The sequence below is a fragment of the Trachemys scripta genome, chromosome 10 (genome assembly GCF_013100865.1).
Source record: "Trachemys scripta elegans isolate TJP31775 chromosome 10, CAS_Tse_1.0, whole genome shotgun sequence".
Lineage (NCBI taxonomy): Eukaryota > Metazoa > Chordata > Testudines > Emydidae > Trachemys > Trachemys scripta.
In genome coordinates, this window is record NC_048307.1 from 29,644,369 (window position 1) to 29,666,541 (window position 22,173).

General features: G+C 39.0%; 1 protein-coding gene across 4 annotated transcripts in view; it reads right to left on the reverse strand.

Annotated features, from left to right (window-relative positions):
* Positions 1 to 3,118: 3,118 nt before the first annotated feature.
* The window catches only part of ALG1 (ALG1 chitobiosyldiphosphodolichol beta-mannosyltransferase), a 30,049-nt gene continuing 10,994 nt past the window's right edge, over positions 3,119 to 22,173 (reverse strand). For 3 of the 4 annotated variants that reach the window (XM_034783901.1, XM_034783905.1, XM_034783904.1), the window contains 8 exons: positions 21,426 to 21,536; positions 15,620 to 15,741; positions 14,764 to 14,802; positions 10,057 to 10,116; positions 9,147 to 9,257; positions 7,263 to 7,377; positions 3,856 to 3,931; positions 3,119 to 3,356 (listed from right to left, as the gene is read on the reverse strand). In XM_034783901.1, the coding sequence (XP_034639792.1) occupies positions 3,225 to 3,356; positions 3,856 to 3,931; positions 7,263 to 7,377; positions 9,147 to 9,257; positions 10,057 to 10,116; positions 14,764 to 14,802; positions 15,620 to 15,741; positions 21,426 to 21,536 (766 nt within the window). In that variant the 3' untranslated portion in view covers positions 3,119 to 3,224. The remainder of the gene's footprint in view (positions 3,357 to 3,855; positions 3,932 to 7,262; positions 7,378 to 9,146; positions 9,258 to 10,056; positions 10,117 to 14,763; positions 14,803 to 15,619; positions 15,742 to 21,425; positions 21,537 to 22,173) is intronic. The other variant, XM_034783903.1, reaches the window with a different exon arrangement.

The following is a 22,173-nucleotide window of genomic DNA, read 5'->3' on the forward strand; positions in this document are numbered from 1 at the left end:
GAGGCTAGGGACCCCAGCCCTGTCCATCCACGCTAATGGCCATTGATGGACCTGTCATACATGAACTTACCCAGTTCTCTTTTGAACCCTGTTATAGACTTGGCCTACACATCCTCTGGCAAGGAGTTCCACAGATTGACTGTGCGTTGTGTGAAAAAATATTTCCTTTTGTTTGTTATACACCTGCTGCTTCTTAATTTCATTTGGTGATCCCTAATTCTTGTGTTATGAGTAAATAACACTTATTTACTTTCTCCACAACAGTCATGATTTTATAGACCTCTATCATAGCCCCCCTTATTAGTCTCTTTTCCAAGCTGAAAAGTCACAGTCTTATTAATCTCTCCTCATATGGTAGCCGTTCCATACCCCTAATAATTTTTGTTGCTCTTTTCTGAACCTTCTCCAATTCCAAAATACCTTTTTTGAGATGGGGCGACCACATCTGCATGCAGTATTCAAGATGTAGGCGTACCATGGATTTACATAGAGGCAATATGATATTTTCTGTCTTACTATCGATCCCTTTCTTAATGAGTCTCAACATTCTGTTTGCTCTTTTGACTGCTGCTGCACATTGAGTGGATGTTTTCAGAGAACTATCCACAATGAAGCCAAGATCTCTTTCTTGAATGGTAACAGCCAATTTACACCTCATCATTTTGTATGTATAGTTGGGATTATGTTTTCCAATGTGCATTACTTTGCATTTATCAACATTGAATTTCATCTGCCATTTTGTTCCCCAGTCACTCAATTTTGAGAGATTCTTTTGTAGCTCTTTGCAGTCTGCCTGGGACTTAACTATCTTGAGTAGTTTTGTATCATCTGCAAATTTTGCCACCTCACTGTTTACCCCTTTTTCCAGATCATTTATGAATATATTGAATAGGACTGGGCCCAGTACAGACGCCTGGGGGACACAACTCTCTCCATTCTGAAAACTGGCCATTTATTCCTACCCTTTGTTTCCTATCTTTTAACCAGTTACCAATCCATGAGAGGCCCTTCCCTCTTATCCTATGACAGCTTACTTTGCTTAAGAGCCTTTGGTGAGGGATCTTGTCAAAGGCTTTCTGAAAATCTAAGTACACTATATCCACTGGATCCCCTTTGTCCACATGTTGACCCCCTCAAAGAATTCTAGTAGATTGGTGAGGGATGATTTCCCTTTACAAAAACCATGTTGACTCTTCCACAACAAAATTATGTTCATCTATGGGTCTGACAATTTTGTTCTTTACTATAGTTTCAACCAGTTTGCTCGGTACTGAAGTCAGGCTTACTGGCCTGTAATTGCCGGGATCACCTCTGGAGCCCTTTTTAAAAATTGGCGTCACGTTAGCTATCCTCCAGGCATTTGTTAGAGAAGCTGATTTAAATGATAGATTACAGACTACAGTTAGTAGTTCTGCAATTTCACATTTGAGTCCCTTCAGAACTCTTGGGTGAATACCATCTGGTTCTGGTGATTTATCACTGTTTAGTTTATCAATTTGTTCCAAAACCTCCTCTAATGACACCTCAATCTGAGACAGTTCCTCAGATTTTTCACCTAAAAAGAATGACTCAGGTTTGGGAATCTCCCTGACATCCTCAGCCATGAAGACCGATGCGAAGAATTCATTTAGTTTCTCCGCAATGGCCTTATCGTCCTTGAGTGCTCCTTTAGCATCTCAATTGTTCAATGGCCCCACTGGTTGTTTAGCAGGCTTCTTGCTTCTGATGTACTTAAAACAAAATTTGCTATTACTTTTTGAGTCTTTGACTAGCTGTTCTTCAAATTCTTTTTTGGCCTTCCTAATTATATTTTTACATTTCATTTGCCAGAGTTCTTTCTATTTTCCTCATTAGGATTTAACTTCCACTTTTTCAAAGATGCTTTTTTGCCTCTCACTACTTCTTTTACTTTGTTGTTTAGCCACACTTTTTTGTTCTCTATGTTTTTTAATTTGGGGTATACATTTAAGTTTAACTAACCTCATTTTTGTGTAGTTCCCCTTTCTGAAATTAAATGCTACAGTGTTGCGTCGCTGCGGTGTTTTACTCGCCACAAGGCTGTTACATTTAATTATATCATGGTCACTATTACCAAGCAGTCCAGCTATATTCACCTCTTGGACCAGATCCTGTGCTCCACTTAGGACTAAATCAAGAATTCCCTCTCCTCTTGTGGGTTCTAGGACTAGCTGCTCCAAGCAATAATTTAAGGTGTCAAGAAACTTTATCTGTGCATCCTGTCCTGAGGTGACATGTACCCAGTCAATATGGGGATAGTTGAAATCCACCATTATTATTATTACTGAGTTTTTTATTTTAATAGCTTCTCTAATCTCCCTGAGCATTTCACGGTCACTGTCACCATCCTGGTCAGGTGGTCGGTAATATATCCCTACTGCTATATTCTTATTAGAGCATGGAAATACTAACTGTAGAGATTCTATGGTACCGTTTTGTTCATTTAAGATTTTTACTTCATTTGATTCTATGCTCTCTTTCACATATAGTGCCACTCCCCGACCAGCACAACCTGTTCTGTCCTTCTGATATATTTTGTATCATGGTATTACTGTGCCCCATTGACTAGCCTCATTCTACCAAGTTTCTGTGATCCCTATTATATCAATATCCTCATTTAAAACGAGGCTCTCTAGTTCACCCATCTTATTATTTAGACTTCTAGCATTGGTATATAAGCACTTTAAAAACTTGTCACTTTTTAGCTGTCTGCTACTACATGATGTTATTGAATGGGACTTTTTTTTCATTTCACTGTTTCTCATCAGATCCTACCTGTATTTTATCATCTTCCATCCTTGCCCCCTTACTAGGACATAGAGAATCTCCATTAATAGATCCTCCCCTAAGGGATGTCGCTGTCCGAACCATTCATTTCAAGTGCTAGAGGTAGATTAACAGTCCGGATAGATTGTGAAATTTAAGTTCAGTCAGGCAGGGACCATGTCCTTCCTCTATCTTTACATAATGTGAAGTACAAGTTCAGCTGTAAACAAATCTCAAATCATACCGAATCATTCATCCAACTGGTTCAAATCACAGATCAAAGTGTGTGTTGCAAAGGTTGTTTCAGGATGGAGAGATTTAAAAAACACTTGTTTAAGACCAAATATAAAGGTTTTATTCACCATTTCCATCATGTATAACCAAACTTGGGAATGTGAAAATCATATGTGCAAATTCTTTTGTCCATTTTTTGGAAATCATTAATTGTTCCTAAACACAGGAAGCACAGTTTGTTCCCAGCTCTCATCCCACCGCAGCTGTTTGGATGCCCGAAGATTTCTTCTGAACATATAAAGTTTATTTTCACTTGTAGGAAATTCCAATAAGAGCATCTGCAAGGTTAAACAAATAACATAGAAGAAGTTAAATATCACACTTCAAGCATCTCCCTCCCCTCCCAACTTTAATGGGCAGATTATTAAGAGAGGAGCAGTAAAGTGGACTCTTCCTTCTAGACCTCTAGGTATTGCAAGATGATAAAATATCTAAAATGTGCTTTCTTGCTTTAAATTCATACACAAACAGATGTGGCCAATAAAAGCTATAACTATAGGCAGGGAATTCCTCTTACAATGCATATTTTAAAGTTAAATCCACAAAGCATAATTATTAATACTCAATACTATTCAATGTTGACTAACAGTATATAAAAATAAATAAATAAACAAAAACAAAAAGCATCACTGCCCAAAAGTAAACAATGAGGGAAGACAGAGGAAGAGAAAAACATGACAACCGGGTCTACTCATTCCAAATGTGCAAAAGCCGTACCTTTCCCTTAACCATAAAGAAAAAGGAAACAAAAATGACTTGGGCCTCTAATATCTTTACCTTCAGCTGTTCTGCAAGTTCATTCGAGTCCCTAAATATCAAGCCATTTTCATCATGTTTCACAAGTTCATGTAAACTGTGAACAAAACCAGTGAAGGAAATGTGAGAACAACATAAAAGGCTTCTCCACTTAAATACTTGCAGAGATTTTTTATGTACCGTAGCCCTATCAAATACTCTAGGGACAGTCTCTCTAGAGGTCCCAGCTTTCTCCTAATTGGTCTCTCTCTATTCAAATCCAATCAGCCCAGTCCATCAACTTAACCTAAAATGAGTCAATCAACCCTTAAACTCCAGGACTTGCAGTCTTCTCTTGTCAGTTTCTTAGAGGCAGCATGGCATGGGGCTGTTGCCCCTCCACTATCCCAGGCCTTTCTGCCTCCCTATCTCTGTTCTCCTTCCATTATGGCTGGGCTTGTTTTCCTTATTGGTCCCAGCTATGGGTACATGCCTCTATGATGGTGGTTTTGGCAGCTGTGCTGGGGTGTGGTCAGTCTGGTTGCCTGTGAGGAGGGAAGACTCTCCTCTCTTCTACCTATACTCAGTATGGGGTTTGTAAACCCTATTACAAGCCCCATGTTGTTAAGATCCTGGCTCTATCAACATGAATTCCATTTCTTGCATTGGGGTATAAGCTGCAAATGACTGAAACAGATTAGTCCTCCTTCCGAGGCATAAGCCTGTCCAGAACTGCTGCTATACAAAGTGTATTAGCAAACTGCACTGAGAAATTCCCACTCTTGGGAAGGAATAAAAAGGATACAGTGGCGACATGTTATTCCGTCTGCCAGCACAGACTAATGTACAAGTTTGTGATCCCCGCCATTATTGTGCAGAAAGAGTGGGGCTTGTAATTGAAGCAGGATCCTAAGTGAGAGCAGTGCAAGGAGGAATCCAAGCAGTGCAGCCCACCTTCCATGCTACCAGCAAAGCAGCCTCCGCTGCTGGCTGCAGATTGTGGAGAAGCCTGCTAGAGCTTCTCAGGGGTGTATGAGGTTAAGGCTGCTAGAATCTGCCACAAGAAGTGTGAGGGCTGGTCTTTACTCTGGGGAGATTGATGCTGCTGCAATCAATGCAATGGGGGTTGATGTAGTGGGTCTAGTGAAGACTTGCTAAATTGATGGCAGAGCGCTTTCTGGTCGACCCTGGTACCCCAGCTCCCCAAGAAGATTAAGGTAAGTCAACAGGAGAGCATCTCCCGTCGACACAGCATAAGGAAGACACTCGGGTAAGTCGACCTAAGCTATGTCGACTCCAGCTACATTATTCACATAGCTGGAGTAGCATAACTTAGATAGACTTACCCCCATAGTGAAGACAAGCCCTGAGACAGCACTGCGAGGTGTGCAGTGGTTGAGCCTTGGAGGACAGGACTGGGATAGCAGGGGCTGGAGCATTCCCAGATGGAAGGGAAGCTGTATCCAGTGGAAAGAGGAGCAAAACTGAGGGGAGGTAGGATTGCTCTCTATAAATATATCAGAGGGATAAATACCAGGGAGGGAGAGGAAATATTTAAGCTCAGTACCAATGTGGACACAAGAACAAATGGATATAAACTGGCCATCAGGAAGTTTAGACTTGACATTAGACCAACGTTTCTAACCATCAGAGAAGTGAAGTTCTGGAACAGCCTTCCAAGGGGAGCAGTGGGGGAAAAAGACATATCTGGTTTCAAGACTAAGCTTGACAAGTTTATGGAAGGGATGGTATGATGGGATAGCCTAATTTTAGCAATTAATTGATCTTTGACTATTATCGATAAATATGCCCAATGGCCTGTGATGGGATGGGATCTGAGTTACTACAGAGAATTATTTCCTGGGTGTCTGGCTGGTGAGTCTTGCCCACATGCTCAGGGGTTAGCTGATTGGCAGAGGTCCTGGGGGTTTACGTGGGGCACGGGTCTGCAGCGTGGGGCACGGGTCACTTGCTGGAGGATTCTCTGCATCTTGAAGTCTTTAAACCATGATTTGAGGACTTTACAGGAATGGGTGGGTGAGATTTTTTGGCCTGTGTTGTGCAGGAGGTCAGACTAGACAATCATAACAGTCCCTTCTGACCTTAAAGTCTATGAGTCTATACTTTGTTAGCCCATTGTAACTGAAGACATTCATTTCCGTAATGACCAGTCTGCACTACTTTATTGTATGTAACCCTTCTGAAAGACAGGTCTTTCACAGTCATGGAGTCTAAACGAATCCAAGGGAACCTAAGACAGAATATACATCATCTTTCATCCCCTTCACATATAATAGGTTCAATTATACTTTCTGAGTCTCCTTTACATTGCACTAGACACACACATTTACCAACATGTAGCTTACATACTAGAGTATAATTTACAGTAAGGGAGATTTACTTTAATTTGCATCCTCCTATTAGCTGATTTACATTTTAACCCCTCTGTTCCACCCCATTAGCATACAAATTACACCACCTTGGACTTCTTTAGACTCAATAAGTCGAATTTGCAGGTGATGTGTAAAATTGTGTAAAATTACACATTGTAACTTGATAGCTGGGTGAGAGTCTAAGTTATACATTACACACCGAGATGGCTGGAAAAATGGCTAAATTACAGCAGATTTGATTCTCCTCTCAATTGGCCCAGGAAGCAGGATAGATTAAATAGCAGCAATCTATAACATAGTGCAGCGATTTTCTTCAAGGATGTTTTTTTTTTGTTTTTTTTTAAGTGGAACTCTTTAAAATTTGAAATGTGCATTTTTCACCTGAAGATACCATGATCATACTGAAAGCTAGTGTATTTTACGGGCTTATTAAACTGATCCTATTAAAAGATCACACACAAAAGAAAAGAGTCTTCATTATATATTACAGTCATGAACAAAGCTATCACAGAGTATTCTGTGCTGCTGTCACCACCAACGCTACAGCACAAGACAAAGTATCTTTACATTATGAAAGCTGTATTTCTCCCAAAGGATTACAAGTACTTTATAAAACTATAGATACAGTAACCACTTCATCCATCACTGAGGTTTAGACAATCCCAGAGTGGAATGAAGCATCTCTCAAACAGGATATCGAAACAAATCCAGTAGTTTAGAACAGGATATGAAGAAGAGTACAATTTCCAAATGGGATTACAGGTGGTTGTTTTTAAGGCATTCTGATTAGGACACTGCAATTAATGCCCTAACTTTTGCGCGCGCGCACACAAAAAAAGTGTTAATTTTTAAAATGACCTCTAGAAGTCATAAGTTAGTTTTAATAATTTTATTTACCTTTATCAAATTAAAGCAAACATATTACTGTGGCGTAACTAGGAATCAATTCAATATCAGCAGAAATTGTTATATTGTGATTTTGTAGCAAACTATATATTTGTTTTAAAATATTTATTTGAGTTATTTTAAGCTATGTCAAAGTAAGCAAGCTCTTACCACTGGAAATGTACTGCACATACAGGTAAACAACAGCCAAACATATCCACCACCTTCATAGGCAGATCCAAACCACTAGATGATTTGTGGAGACAGACACCCAGATCTGCGGAGCCTACAAATTATAAAAGAAACAAAGCTGACTTTTTAAAAAGTTTATTTTGAAAGTGATTAACTCTAAAGATTATTGTCTAAACATACAATTTTGTAAACATTAACAATTTTTGATGTAACTTGATGTCTTCTTTGGTGCCATTAGAACATAACTACTTGGAATATCATTTATGTCAGAATGTCAGTAAGTAAAAGCCATATAATTTTTTTATTTTTCAGAGCAGCTGAGATTTAGAAACATAATTAACTGATATTAAAATAAGGGGAGAAGAGAAATTAAAAAACTAACAGATATTATACACTTAATCTACCCTTATCTATTTGAAATGGTAAAGAATTAATTAAATCAATCCTGCCACAATTCAGGGGATGGGCTAAATGACCCATTAAAGGACTCTTCCAATCCAAATGCCTTTACAATACATGGATAATTTACAGAATCCAAGTTTACAGAGATGAATATTCATTACTTACAAACCACCACAGACATACAAGCCAAATAAATTGACAGTGCCTGACCTGAGGGGCTGAAATTAGGCAGAACTTGTATTTTACCAGTATTTTATCCTTACATAGCTTTTATTGAGCTTCATTTCTCTAAAATGCTAAGGGAGTATGAACATTCTATTTCCTAATCTCACCAGTTACCTTCAACAGCTCAGCTAGAAACTCTCCAGTGTTATTTACTGAACAGAACTTGAGAATACATTGAACAGAGACCAACCCACTATATTTTAGCCTACCTAGAAGAACAGAAGGGGGCAAACGGAGGCTTTTTAAATAGAGAGCTATTGGCAAACCCCTCAAGATGGAATTCTACACCTAATTACAAAAATAGGATGGAAAACAGTGCAGTTTCAAAAATTAAACAATTTCTCAGCCATAACAAATGGCACAAGCTACAGTTACATATTTTGTTCTTAACAAGCAATTTAATTTTACTGTGATATTCGTATATCTAGCGTCCAAAATCAGGGTTGGCAATTTCCCAGGAAAAATTAGTTTAGGACAAGGCACTGGTAAATACCAACTTAAACCAAGTTTAAACCAGGAAACTGGGAAGAATAATTGCATCAGGGACCAGCAAGTTCAGCAATTACAGAATGAATCTTTCCAAACTTTGGCACATCCATTCAAAGCCAAGGAATAGGCTTGGCCTATCCACTACATCAAAGTTGGTCTTCAGCTACAGGATGCTGCATGGCCAAATGGACCTGGCCCGTTGGTCTGCAACTCTGCATGCTTCTGGTTGCTTAATGCTTCAGGTCTACAACTCTGCATTGTTGTTTTCATATAATCAAATGTTTTCAACTTGTTTATAGAATATTGAAAAAGTGAGTCATAACATGTTTAACTTCCTTGAGAAAATACCAAACCAAAATGTAGACATGCCAATGTTCAGTACTGCATTATAATTACATATATTAATATTATGCCCATTTTAGTTTTACTTTGTATTTGTACAACCCTACATTAATCTACAAATCTACCGCCTTACATAACCGTGATTGGAATACGTAACTAAAACTAAGTATAAAGTGGTGTCATTAACTAAACAGTTTTAAAAATAGAAAATGCCTTAAACTGGGAATAACTCATTTTTCCCGAGGCGCTAAAAACCATGATTTTACCTGGTAAAAACCATCTCTGATAATATCATGCCATCCCTGCCCAAAATTATCAACAGCTATCCATAGCCTTTGCTTAAGCCTCACACATTGTTCTTGAGTCTTTAAAAGCTTTTTTCAGCAACTGTAATCCATTATTTACCAAGTAGAACAGGGTAATCCTCAGCTTCTAGCCACGGTGTACAGATCTGGATGTGTTTAAAGTGCATTTTGTCTATCAGTCTGTTGTAGTGCTTTTTTAGAGGCCCTTTACCTTTTAAATGGAAAACAAACACACAATATATATTAGTGTTTTTGCTGTGAACACCCAAAGTGGGTGTTTGTCCGCACATTAAAGTCTAGGGATATAGAGCAAATCTCATTTGTCTTCCTAGATTGTAAGGTATTAGAAGAAGAGGCTGCATCATTCATCAATGTTCATACAGGGCCTAGCATGGTGACAGTGAATCCGACTGGGTCTTCTGAGAGCAATCATGAGATATAATGCTATATCGTAGATACAATGTTATCAGATACAAATCAACTGAAAGATGGCACCCTCCAGCAGCACAGTGCCCTTTTAGCATCATGCTAAGTTATTAGTTTAGTACTAGGAGGAAAGAATACAATTTGTTGAACCATCTATATCATTTTGCAAAATCCTCAAATTCAACGGGGAGGTCTCCTTTCCAAGTACTAGTCAAATTCCTCCCTACTTAGCAATAGGCCAAATACCATTTAAACCACATTTTAAGATGTTTTACCAGCATTTCTTCACTACTCAAATTCTGAAAATACATCCAAAGGAATTACAGAGTACAATAAAATGGCTAGATTCGTATGCTGGGGCATATCTTTTATTTTAAAATGCCCAACATGCCACCATTGGTTTGCTTTTTGCTCCAACCATTGATCTGGTAAATTAGTGCCAAACAAATATTCAATTTTTTTTGTTACTTCATAAAGACAAAAAAAATATATCAATGTAAGAGTCAATATAATGGGATGATAAAAATTAATCCTCTAGCATCAGCACTGAAAGGGAACAGAAAATCATCATGTAAAAGTGGTACCTGTTATCACACATACTAAAGAAGGAAGCTTGATTCCATCATTGACATACTCTTCATAATCTGCGGAACAGAAAGTTATTTTGTGTGTATCTAGATACACGTACCCTAATTTAAGAATAATTTTGATGTACAAATGAGAACTCTATTTCAAGTAAATAGTTTAAAAAAACTTCAGGCAAACTAGCAAATGTGGAAATTCACATTGGGGGCCTTAATCCTAATTTGGGCCTCTTGTAACAGCCAGAATGGAAAGTAATAATTCTTCACAAGGACACAGGTTTCAGAATGGTAGCCGTGTTAGTCTGTATCAGCAAAAAGAACGAGGAATACTTGTGGCACCTTAGAGACTAACAAATGTATTTGGGCATAAGCTTTTGTGGGCTAAAACCCACTTAATTGGATGCATGCAGTGGAAAATACAGTGGAAGATCTATATACACAGAGAACATGAAAAAATGGGTGTCGCCATACTAATTCTAACAAGACTAATCAATTAAGGTGGGCTCTTTCTTTACTTCAGCAGGTGGGTATTGTAGTTTTAAGAACGCTTGGTAGAGATCTTATTGGTGTTTGTCTCTGTCTGAGGGATTGGAGCAAATGCGGTTGTATCTTAGAGCTTGGCTGTAGACAATGGATCGTGTGATGTGATCTGGATGAAAGCTGGAGGCATGTAGGTACGTATAGCAGTCAGGTTTCCTGTACAGGGTGGTGTTTATGTGACCATCGCTTATTAGCACTGTAGTGTCCAGGAAGTGGATCTCTTCTGTGGACTGGTCCAGGCTGAGGTTTCATGCACATCACATCACATGATCCATTATCTACAGCCAAGCTCTAAGATACAACCACATTTGCTCCAATCCCTCAGACAGAGACTAACACCTACAAGATCTCTATCAAGTGTTCTTAAAACTACAATACTCACCTGCTGAAGTGAAGAAACAGATTGACAGAGCCAGAAGAATATCCAGAAGTCACCTACTACAGGACAGGCCCAACAAAGAAAATAACAGAACGCCACTAGCCGTCACATTCAGCCCCCAACTAAAACCTCTCCAGCGCATCACCAAGGATCTACAACCTATCCTGAAGGATGATCCCTCACTCTCACAGATCTTGGGAGACAGGCCAGTCCTCGCTTACAGGCAGCCCCCCAACCTGAAGCAAATACTCACCAGCAACCACACAATAAAAACACTAACCCCAGGAACCTATCCTTGCAACAAAGCCCACTGCAAACTCTGTCCACAGATCTATTCCAGGGACACCATCATAGGACCTAATCACATCAGCCACACCATCAGAAGCTCGTTCAACTGCACATCTACCAATGTGATATATGCCATCATGTGCCAGCAATGCCCCTCTGCCATGTACATTGGCCAAACCGGACAGTCTCTACACAAAAGTATAAATGGACACATCAGACGTCAAGAATTATAACATTCAAAAACCAGTCGGAGAACACTTCAACCTCCCTGGTCACTCAATTACAGACCCAAAAGTCGCAATTCTCCAACAAAAAAAACTTCAAAAACAGACTCCAACGAGAAACTGCAGAATTGGAATTAATTTGCAAACTGGACACCATTAAATTAGGCTTGAATAAAGACTGGGAGTGGATGGGTCATTACACAAAGTAAAAACTATTTTTTCCCCGTACTGTTACTCACACCTTCTTGTTAACTATTTTCCACTGCATGCATCCAACAAAAGCCCACGAAAGCTTATGCCCAAATAAATTTGTCAGTCTCGAAGGTGCCAAAAGTACTCCTCATTCTTTTTGTCTTCACAAGGAATCACCTAGCCCTCTCTGAAACATGCCTGATACTTAAAGGAAACGGTCTGTGAAGTATCGTCATAGGTGTTTGCCACCCACAACACTGCTGGGCCAAATTCTGCTTTCCCCCCTCCATACAGATAATCCCATGGATTTTCAAAGAGTCTTCATTTTACAAAAATAATTTAAAACTGATTTCTTAAGAGTTTTTTTTAAATATATGCTGACATATTTCCTTTTTATACTATATACATATACTATATGGACATTATGCTTTTAAATGTACAGTTCATAAAATCCACAGCAACTCCACATTACCCTGTGACCACTACTAGCTGTTTCTTGTTAAATTCAAAAACCCAGACATAGATTACCCAATTTGCTTAATGCAGGTTCCCATCTTTCTTGAAATCATTTCAATAGGTATTTGAAAGTGTGTGTGTGTGTGTGTGTGTGTGTGTATATACATGTTGTGTAACAGGGTGGTTTGCCTCATTAGCTGCAAAGCTTGGATCTAAGCCAACAATGATTACAGGATGAGCCCCACCTGAGCCAAAGTTCCCCCAAATCAATGGCTTATTGGGCTGATGTGGTTAAGGCATGTCAGTTTCACAGCCAAGGATACACAGGGGAGTGATATGGCCAGTATCATGTCCAACTGCCTTTGACAGCCCTAACCTGATGTAACAGGTAAACATTTTACATCTGAGTGAACAGGAGATGGCCTTTCAGTGGGAGATGAAGTGCAATTTGAACCCATAACCTTCAGACCTGTAGTCAAGCACCTTAACCACTCACCCATTGAATCTTATATCAGGTAATTCCCAATAAAGGGCAGCAATGGCTGTACTGAAGGGGAGGTGCTCAGGGAGAACAGAGACTGCTAGGACTGGGCAGGCTCCAGCAGAGTCCTGGGATTTGGGACCAAGACTCCAGCCAGGAAGGGTTAGGAATAGCCTGCTAAGGCAGGAGAGACCCTGGGCAAGCTAGGGAAAGTGCACAAAAGCTCTCCCGCCAAGGAGGCCTGGGAGTAGAAAGGAAATGTCTGTTTAAGGGACTTCAGTTTGGGGCTTTAAATGATTTTCTGTGAATAAACCCAGACCTGTCTGTGTAAGGAACCTTTGAGAGAGAAATTATTCACAGGGCACCGCAAAGGCACCCCTGGCCACAAGAAGGAGCTCAGTAAGTGGCCACACCACTACAAGATGCGCACAAAGTAAAGCTGTAACCCACTTTATCAAGTGGTTAGAAATATATTTCCTAATGACAAAGGTTTTAATTGTATCCTGCATGTCACCATGATCTTAAGCTTTTTTCTTTTTTTCTTTTTTTTTTTACACTCCCACACTGAGACAAACTACTCTGTGGTCCTTAAATGCATTTGAATTTTCATTTGGACATGAAGGCACTGTTCTTTGAAGAAGCTCTTAGTAATTATACACATGATTGGAATGTTGGTGTGGATGGGTACAGCTTGCTCAGGAAGGATAGACAGGGGAAAAAGGGAGGAGGTGTTGCCTTATATATTAAAAATGTACACACTTGGACTGAGGTAGAGATGGACATAGGAGACGGAAGTGTTGAGAGTCTCTGGGTTAGGCTAAAAGGGGTAAAAAACAAGGGTGATGTCATGCTAGGAGTCTACTACAGGCCACCTAACCAGGTGGAAGAGGTGGATGAGGCTTTTTTCAAGCAACTAACAAAATCATCCAAAGCCCAAGATTTGGTGGTGATGGGGGACTTCAACTATCCGGATATATGTTGGGAAAATAACACAGCGGGGCACAGACTATCCAACAAATTCTTGGACTGCATTGGAGACAACTTTTTATTTCAGAAGGTTGAAAAAGCTACTAGGGGGGAAGCTGTTCTAGACTTGATTTTAACAAATAGGGAGGAACTCGTTGAGAATGTGAAAGTAGAAGGCAGCCTGGGTGAAAGTGATCATGAAATCATAGAGTTTGCAATTCTAAGGAAGGGTAGAAGGGAGAACAGCAAAATAGAGACAATGGATTTCAGGAAGGCAGATTTTGGGAAGCTCAGAGAGCTGATAGGTAAGGTCCCATGGGAATCAAGACTGAGGGGAAAAACAACTGAGGAGAGTTGGCAGGAAACAAGAAGACTTTTTATCAATACATTAGAAGCAAGAGGAAGACCAAAGACAGGGTAGGCCCACTGCTTAGTGAAGAGGAGTGTTGAGTGAAGAGGAGGAACTCGTTGAGAATGTGAAAGTAGAAGGCAGCCTGGGTGAAAGCAAACATGATTCTGGGATGTATTAACAGGTGTGTTGTGAGCAAGACACGAGAAGTCATTCTTCCGCTCTACTCTGCTCTGGTTAGGCCTCAGCTGGAGTATTGTGTCCAGTTCTGGGCGCCGCATTTTAAAAAAGATGTGGAGAAATTGGAAAGGGTCCAAAGAAGAGCAACAAGAATGATTAAAGGTCTTGAGAACATGACCTATGAAGGAAGGCTGAAAGAACTGGGTTTGTTTAGTTTGGAAAAGAGAAGACTGAGAGGGGACATGATAGCAGTTTTCAGGTATCTAAAAGGGTGTCATAAGGAGGAGGGAGAGAACTTGTTCACCTTAGCCTCTACGGATAGAACCAGAAACAATGGGTTTAAACTGCAGCAAGGGAGGTCTAGGTTGGACATTAGGAAAAAGTTCCTAACTGTCAGGGTGGTTAAACACTGGAACAAATTGCCTAGGGAGGTTGTGGAATCTCCGTCTCTGGAGATATTTAAGAGTAGGTTAGATAAATGTCTATCAGGGATGGTCTAGACAGTATTTGGTCCTGCCATGCGGGCAGGGGACTGGACTCGATGACCTCTCGAGGTCCCGTCCAGTCCTATAATCTATGAATCTATGAATTGTTGAGAATACATCCATAAGACGACTCTTTAAATAACCAAAGGAAACTCCTTGATACTTACCTTCTAAAGCTTTTAAAAGAACAGAAAAATCTTCATCCTCTGAAAAAGAAAGGTTTATTAGTGACACTCATAGCATTTTTAGCTGTAATGCCTTATTCTCTTGAAAAGATAGCAATCATGACTTTCCTCATCTTTACTGAAGTGACTAAATATACAATGTGCTTTTACTACGATAGGTACTATAAATGTAATAAACAAAAGCCTATAACTCTCATATTGTTCCTACTTGCTCCATTTAAATGGAAACTTTTCTAACAATTACACAAATACTAAAACCAATCAGCATCTCAGAAGCATGACATTTCATTGTCAATTTTATTAGACATTATTGCCCAATTAATTCTAATTCAAAAAGATGCACACTTCCATTCTCAACTGCAATACAGCAGATTTTGTTCCAGCTTTAGACCTTTTCATAAACAAAATAATCTTAGTGCATAAATATGTGATAAATGTACCAGGAAATGAAAGACAAAACATTTTAACTTATTAGAGCCATTCTAGAGCACCATGCATGCATATTTAATGTACTGCTAATGTTAGATGACGGTAGGACTTGTTTCTCTAATCATTCATGGAGCTCAACATTTACCTTATAACTCCATAATTAAACTAAAAATTTCAATGGATTATGGTCCTCATATGTAGACACTGAGATAGTCCATACAGCTGAGCTGCAAATTCTTCCTGTTAATCAAAGAAATGTATACGACTTTGTTTTTGCTGGTTGTAATGTCCTGTATCAGAGCAAAGTTTATGCATGGGGGAGGGAGGTACAGCTCTAATTTTTATCAACTGTTTAATGTAAAGGTATTATAAAGGAATATTAACAATAAACACCAATTTGATTCAAGACCTGTCCAGCTGGTGCTGCTAATTAGAAGAGCTGGTCTTTCTTTGACTTGTGTCACTTTTCCATTTCTGATGTCTAGTTCTGTAAATGCAGATTTCTCAACTTCTGGATATATGGAGTCTGTTCTGTGTAAACAGGATTTAAAGAGCACAATTATTAATTCCAAGATATACTATGTAAGGATGTGCATGGATATAATCAAATACTGTACCAAATAATATGAATTTCACAACATTCTGGTTCCAAATTTGTCATTCAACACCTCTGGGGGCTCATTCCTTTTGCTGGTGAACCTCTGGGTATCATGATCATGTGACTCAGATTATTCTTTTCCTAGCTATCACAGATATCCTAGCTACACTACTTCCGAGGGTGTTCTCTTGGCAATTTGTGAAGAGTATTTAGCGTGCCTTCCAATTATCCACTATATACTTGATTTACCTTGAAGATGATGGTCTATAGTGCATTCATTCAAACATACATGGAGTCAATTCGTTCTGCACTAAGGATTTTAACAAAGAAGCTGGACTGACTGTCCTGAGAATTTTTTAAGCCATTTCTCATGGTACAGTCATCGTCTGCCATGATATTTATTATATGCAATATAGCTGTAGCCATGTCAGTCCCTGGATATTGGAGATACAAGGTGGTGAGGTAATATCTTTTATTGGACCAACTTCTGTAGATGAGAGAGAAGCTTTCAAGCCAAACAGAGCTCTTCTTCAGGAATATCTTTATGGCTGAAAAGCTTCCCTCTCTCAGCTACATAAAAACGTAAAGAATGGCCATACTGGTTCAGACCAAAGGTCCATCTAGCCCAGTATCCTGTCTTCCAATAGCGGCGACTGCCAGGTGCCCCAGAGGGAACAAACAGAACACGTAATCAAGTGATCCATCCCCTATCGCCCATTCCCACCTCCTGGCAAACAGAAGCTAGGGACACCATCCCTGTCCATCTTGGCTAATAGCCATTGATGGACCTAACCTCCATGAACTTATCTAGTTCTTTTTTGAACCCTGTGATAGTCTTGGCCCTCACAACATCCTCTGGCAAGGAGTTCCACAGGTTGACTGTGCGTTGTGTGAAAAAATACTTCCTTTTGTTTGTTTTAAACCTGCTGCCTATTAATTTCATTTGGTGACATCTAGCTCTTGTGTTATGAGGAGTAAATAACACTTCCTTATTTACTTTCTCTACACCAGTCATGCTTTTATGACTATCGTATCCATTCATACCATTTGGTACTATTTCATGACTATCGGATCCCCCCTTATTCGTCTCTTTTCCAAGCTGAAAAGTCAGTCTTATTAATCACTCCTCATACAGAAGCCGTTCCATACCCCTAATCATTTTTGTTGCCCTTTTCTGAACCTTTTCCAATTCCAATATATCTTTTTTGAGATGGGGCGACCACATCTCCACGCAGTATTCGAGATGTGGGCGTACCATGGATTTATATAGAGACAATATGATATTTTCTGTCTTATTATCTATCCCTTTCTTAATGGTTCCCAACATTCTGTTTGCTTTTTTGACTGCCACTGTACAGTGGATGTTTTCAGAGAACTATCCACAATGATGCCAAGATCTCTTTCTTCAGTGGTAAAAGCCAATTTAGACCCCATCATTTTGTATGTATAGTTGGGATTATGTTTTCCAATGTGAATTACTTTGCATTTATCAACATTGAATTTCATCTGCCATTTTGTTGCCCGGTTACCCAGGTTTGAGAGATCCTTTTGTAGCTCTTTGCAGTCTGCCTGGGACTTACCTATCTTGAGTAATTTTGTATCATCTGCAAATTTTGCCTCCTCACTGCTTAACCCTTTTTCCACATCATTTATGAATATATTGAATAGGACTGGGCCCAGTACAGACCCTTGGGGGACACCACTATTTAACTTTCTCCATTCGGAAAACTGACCATTTAATTCCTACCCTTCGTTTTTTATCTTTTAACCAGTTACAGAAGTTGGTCCAATAAAAAATAATATCTCACCAGCCTTGTCTCTCTGAGATTTACTATGGCAGACATCCCACAAACTGCTGGAGAAGAAACCTTTTTAATATTAGTTCATGATTTTGAAAAATCTAAAATGTATATGAATGAGTTCCCTCTCTCTGAGGCACCCAGTACATGATATTTAGCTCACTGGGAATTTGACAATTTCCAAATTTCTTTCTTTTGATTTTCTAGCAAGGGATGCTTCAGCAGCTTTGTCTGTGAGCTTTTTACACCAAGACTCACATTAGCCTCAGTCTAGCTACCCCGTATCTATTTAGGGGCCTTATATCAAAGTCCATACTTCAAGCCACAGAGGCTCATGTGTATTCACCAGATGAGTGAAACCTAAGTGAACAGATCTCTCACTGAAAGCAACTATGAAACAGAAGAGCCATTTTTGCCCAAAGATGGAGGAATACAGAAGGTCAGGAATCCCTGAATCTTCATACCATCTCCAAGAAAGACGGTATTGCTACAAGGATTAGTACAGCATGTGAGGGATCAAACTCCAAATTGATGCAAAATTATTTTATTATAACAACTTAGCATTAAATAAACCTATAACTTATTACAAACCTGCCTTTGCTGAATTATGGGAGATATTTCCAATTATCTTTGTACACATGGTGCTTAAAGAATAATAGCTCACATGCTTATGGTTTTGGTTGTATATTTTAGTAAATGAAATATTCAGGCTAATTAAAGAATTTCCTGGGAAATCCTTGCTTTCCTACAATAATGGGCAGGTACAAAAAGCTTCAAGGAGAATACTGCTTCCTTGTCCATAAATCTGTGCTTATCACCTGCAGGTGCAATTTCAGATGCTGGAACAGCATGACGATTTTTATTTTTCTTTAGTACTTACTCTATATAATTTTTTGTGTGTGATATGCTAGAAAGATCTGAATATTTGTTGCTGTGATTTTTGTGTTGCACAGTGTGTTTGGTAGGAATTTTCAATTGCAAATTATGGGTGAATCTACTGTAGACTGCAATCTTGAGAACCACTTGGTTAAAAAGACAAACTTCCAAAAGGAGTGTCTTCTCAAAGAGCAGAACACCCACCCTCTCCTCTCACGTCCTATGAAGATATTCTTTGTCTAGGACAGGGGTGTCTGTGGCTCCGGAGCCACATGCGGCTCTTCAGAAGTTAATATGCGGCTCCTTGTATAGGCACTGACTCCGGGGCTGGAGCTACAGGTGCAAACTTTCCAATGTGCCAGGGGGTGCTCACTACTCAACCCCTTACTCTGCCACAGGCCCTGCCCCCACTCCACCCCTTCCCACCCCCTCCCCTGAGCCTGCAATACTCTTGCTTCTCCCCTCTCCCCCCTGTGGCCTCCTGCATGCCACGAAACAGCTGATCGGGAGGTGCGGGGAGGGAGGGAGAGGGCTGATCGGCAGGCAAAAGAGGCGCTGGGAGCAGGGAGGAAGAGAGGAGCTGATGGGAGCCTGTTGAAGTATTACCGTGGCTCTTTGGCAATTTACATTGGTAAATTCTGGCTCCTTCTCAGGCTCAGGTTGGCCACCCCGGTCTAGAATTTCAAGGAGACATGTATCATCTGCTTTATCCAGGCCACAAAAGCTAAGCCAAGAGCCTCTCTAACTCCCACTTCTCTCTCTTCCTTTTGAGGAAAAACCTCAGTTTTAAACCCACAGCAAGAATTCTAGAAATATTCTTATTGAAAATTATTTCTTTTATAGGCACTCTAGGGTCTTCATTCATTTTACTCTAAGGAAAACATGTATAGTTAGGAAATGTTTTAGTTACTTCTAATCCTGTGTTCCCACTAAAGGTGAAGACCTTTTGTTTGTTTCTTAAATGCTAAAGATGGCATAAGCTCCTTTTGCTGTGTTTATTCACTAGTATTTTGTATCTAGTTGCAAGCATCTAATGTACTAGCTTTCTGATGCCATTGTTATGTGAATAGTGATATGTTGTATGTATCAACATGGAATCAAATGACATTGCTCTAACTGGTTACTAATGTAATATACCTTATATTCAAGTGGCTTCTTGTATCTATACTAATTGGAAATTAGTTACCTTCCTTAACAAATCAAAGACAAGAAACACATCTCCAAGGATTGTTATGAAGAAACAATGCTTTCTTTGAGAGCTATTTGAATCTAAATACTCTAAAAATCACTTAAGTTTAAAAAGACTATTTTAAAGGTAAAAGGCTTATGTAGAAAGGAGGAGTGTTTGGACTCATCTGAAACAGAAATTCATCTCTTATTAAACCCTGATAGAATTAGAGAGATCTCAGAAGATGGAACTAAAAAGAAAGAATTAAGACCCCACCTTTAGAGAGACACTGAAAATTTCCCACCACAAACACAAAATAATAGGATCACGAAGTTGAAGATTTACAATGCTGTTGCATATGTATTAGCAGACGGCATATTCAGGAGCTGAAGATTTTACCAATGTCATCCCATGAAGGTGTTGAGCCAATGAAAGTGTGATAACAGCTAATATTTGGATCCTGCCACTCCCCTGAAAGAGGTGCATCTTCTACCTTCAGTGGGACTATGAAAGGACAAGAGTATACATCTTTCTGAACTGAGATACCAATTTGGCACATTCATCTCAGCCTGTTCATCTCAGCTCTTTCAAGCAAGCAAATAGCAGCAATAAGGTAAAGAAGTCATAATGCAACATCAAGAAGTAACCTTCCAGTCTAGCATTGTTTCTGCAACATGATGACATCACAAAGACTTCAGCATCACTGGTGAGATAATGTTTGCAAAAGCACTGCCAAAGGATTAGATTTAAATTTTTCTTATATTATTTCAATGCGCTATTTAAAGGTTATTGTAGCTTAAGGTATTAACCCCAGATTGTTCAGACTATATACACCTGGAGAGGAGACAACAGATAACCTTGACAAAGAGAGAGAAATAGTGGGATTTATTTTTGACATTCAGATTCCTAATGTTCATTAGTTTGCCTCAAGACCAGTCCTTGCAGTGAGTTGATGGGTTTATACGAAACACTGCCTTCTCATTTGAGAAACTGTTGAATAGCTTCTTTTAAGTAAATGAGTTAAATATTTTCTTCCTTTTCATAGAACTCAGTTAAGATCATTTACCTCTGCCCATTTAAAACGGTTTAGGTTATCCATAATAAACCAAACAGGATTCATCAACCCTTAAATGAAATTCACTTGCCCATCTATAAATTGTTTTAGTTACCAATGTACACTAAGACAGGACTCACTACTGATTTTGGAAAATAATACACTTTGGTCTCAAATTATGTAGAGAAGAATGCCCCCAAGAGGGAGGACTGACCCTCCAGAGTATAATCTCTGATGAAAGCTGTTCACATGAGATGTACAGACTGACTGAAGTAACAATTATTTACTGATTATTTGTGTTGTTTTCCCCTTTTTTTTTTAAATAGTCAAAACTAAATTGTGAGTATCTTGCTTGTTTTTAATTGTGGTGTCCCCTAGGCATGCTAAGAATCTCATGTGACTAAAATAGTGGGAGGGGCAGGTCACATCTTTGGATCTACATTAAGAAAAACAATTATTTAGATTTGGCCTATCAGTTTTTGTTTCTCTGGACTATAAACGTGTAGTAAATTTTGGATAAAATTATTTGGTATTTGACACCTTAAAAACACCCCATTTCCACTCCACATGCACTTGGAATCACATCAACAAGATGAGCTGCAGTCAGTTAACAGGGAAGAAGAGTCACAAGCAAGAAGCATATACTCAGTTTCTACACTAAGTGGGCTGGCCTGTCTTAGTTCAGTTAATAAAGACTGTCACTGCATCTGTTATACATACCCTCTTTTAAATGGAGCATAGTCTTTGGCAAGTTTCATGTACAATTTATGCTGGAGTTCTAATGGTGTTTCCTTAAAAAAAGAAGCTGGCTTGTCATAGAGGATTATTGCTCTGTGGTGAAAGAAATTCATTAGTCAAATAAATAAATATATATATATATAAGGCAATTAAAAGCATCAATAAAACAAAATAATTAATGATCTGATTCTGAAAACTCTTTATATTTTAAAAGCTTTTTGGAATAGAAGAGCTATAATGTTGGGCACTTCTGCCACCCTAAGGATGTACAAAAGAGCACAACAGTTTAGGTTATCCACAAGCTGTAAACAGTTAAGCAGCTGCATAGTCTTGACTTCAATGTAACCATGCATAAAGTTAATCACATGCCTGTATCTGCAGGATTGGGGCCTTGATCTATCAAGAAGGAAAAAGATCTATTTAATTTTTTTATGCTTTTCAAGGTGAACTTTAAAAAAATTCCCATGTTACTCCTGGGGGGATTCTGTGCAAAAAAATTCAAAATTCTGCATATTTTATTTGTCAAAATAATGCAATATAATCATACCAGTTTCAATTGTTTTGGTAATTTATTTAAACTACAATACAGAAAAAAAAAGTCACAATAACTATTCAGCATTTCTTAAACACATGAAATTTAAGTTACAAACACTTGGTAACTAATACCCCGCATTCCAGTTATAATCCTGGATTTTCATTTAAATTATATTACAGAACACCAAACAGCCAA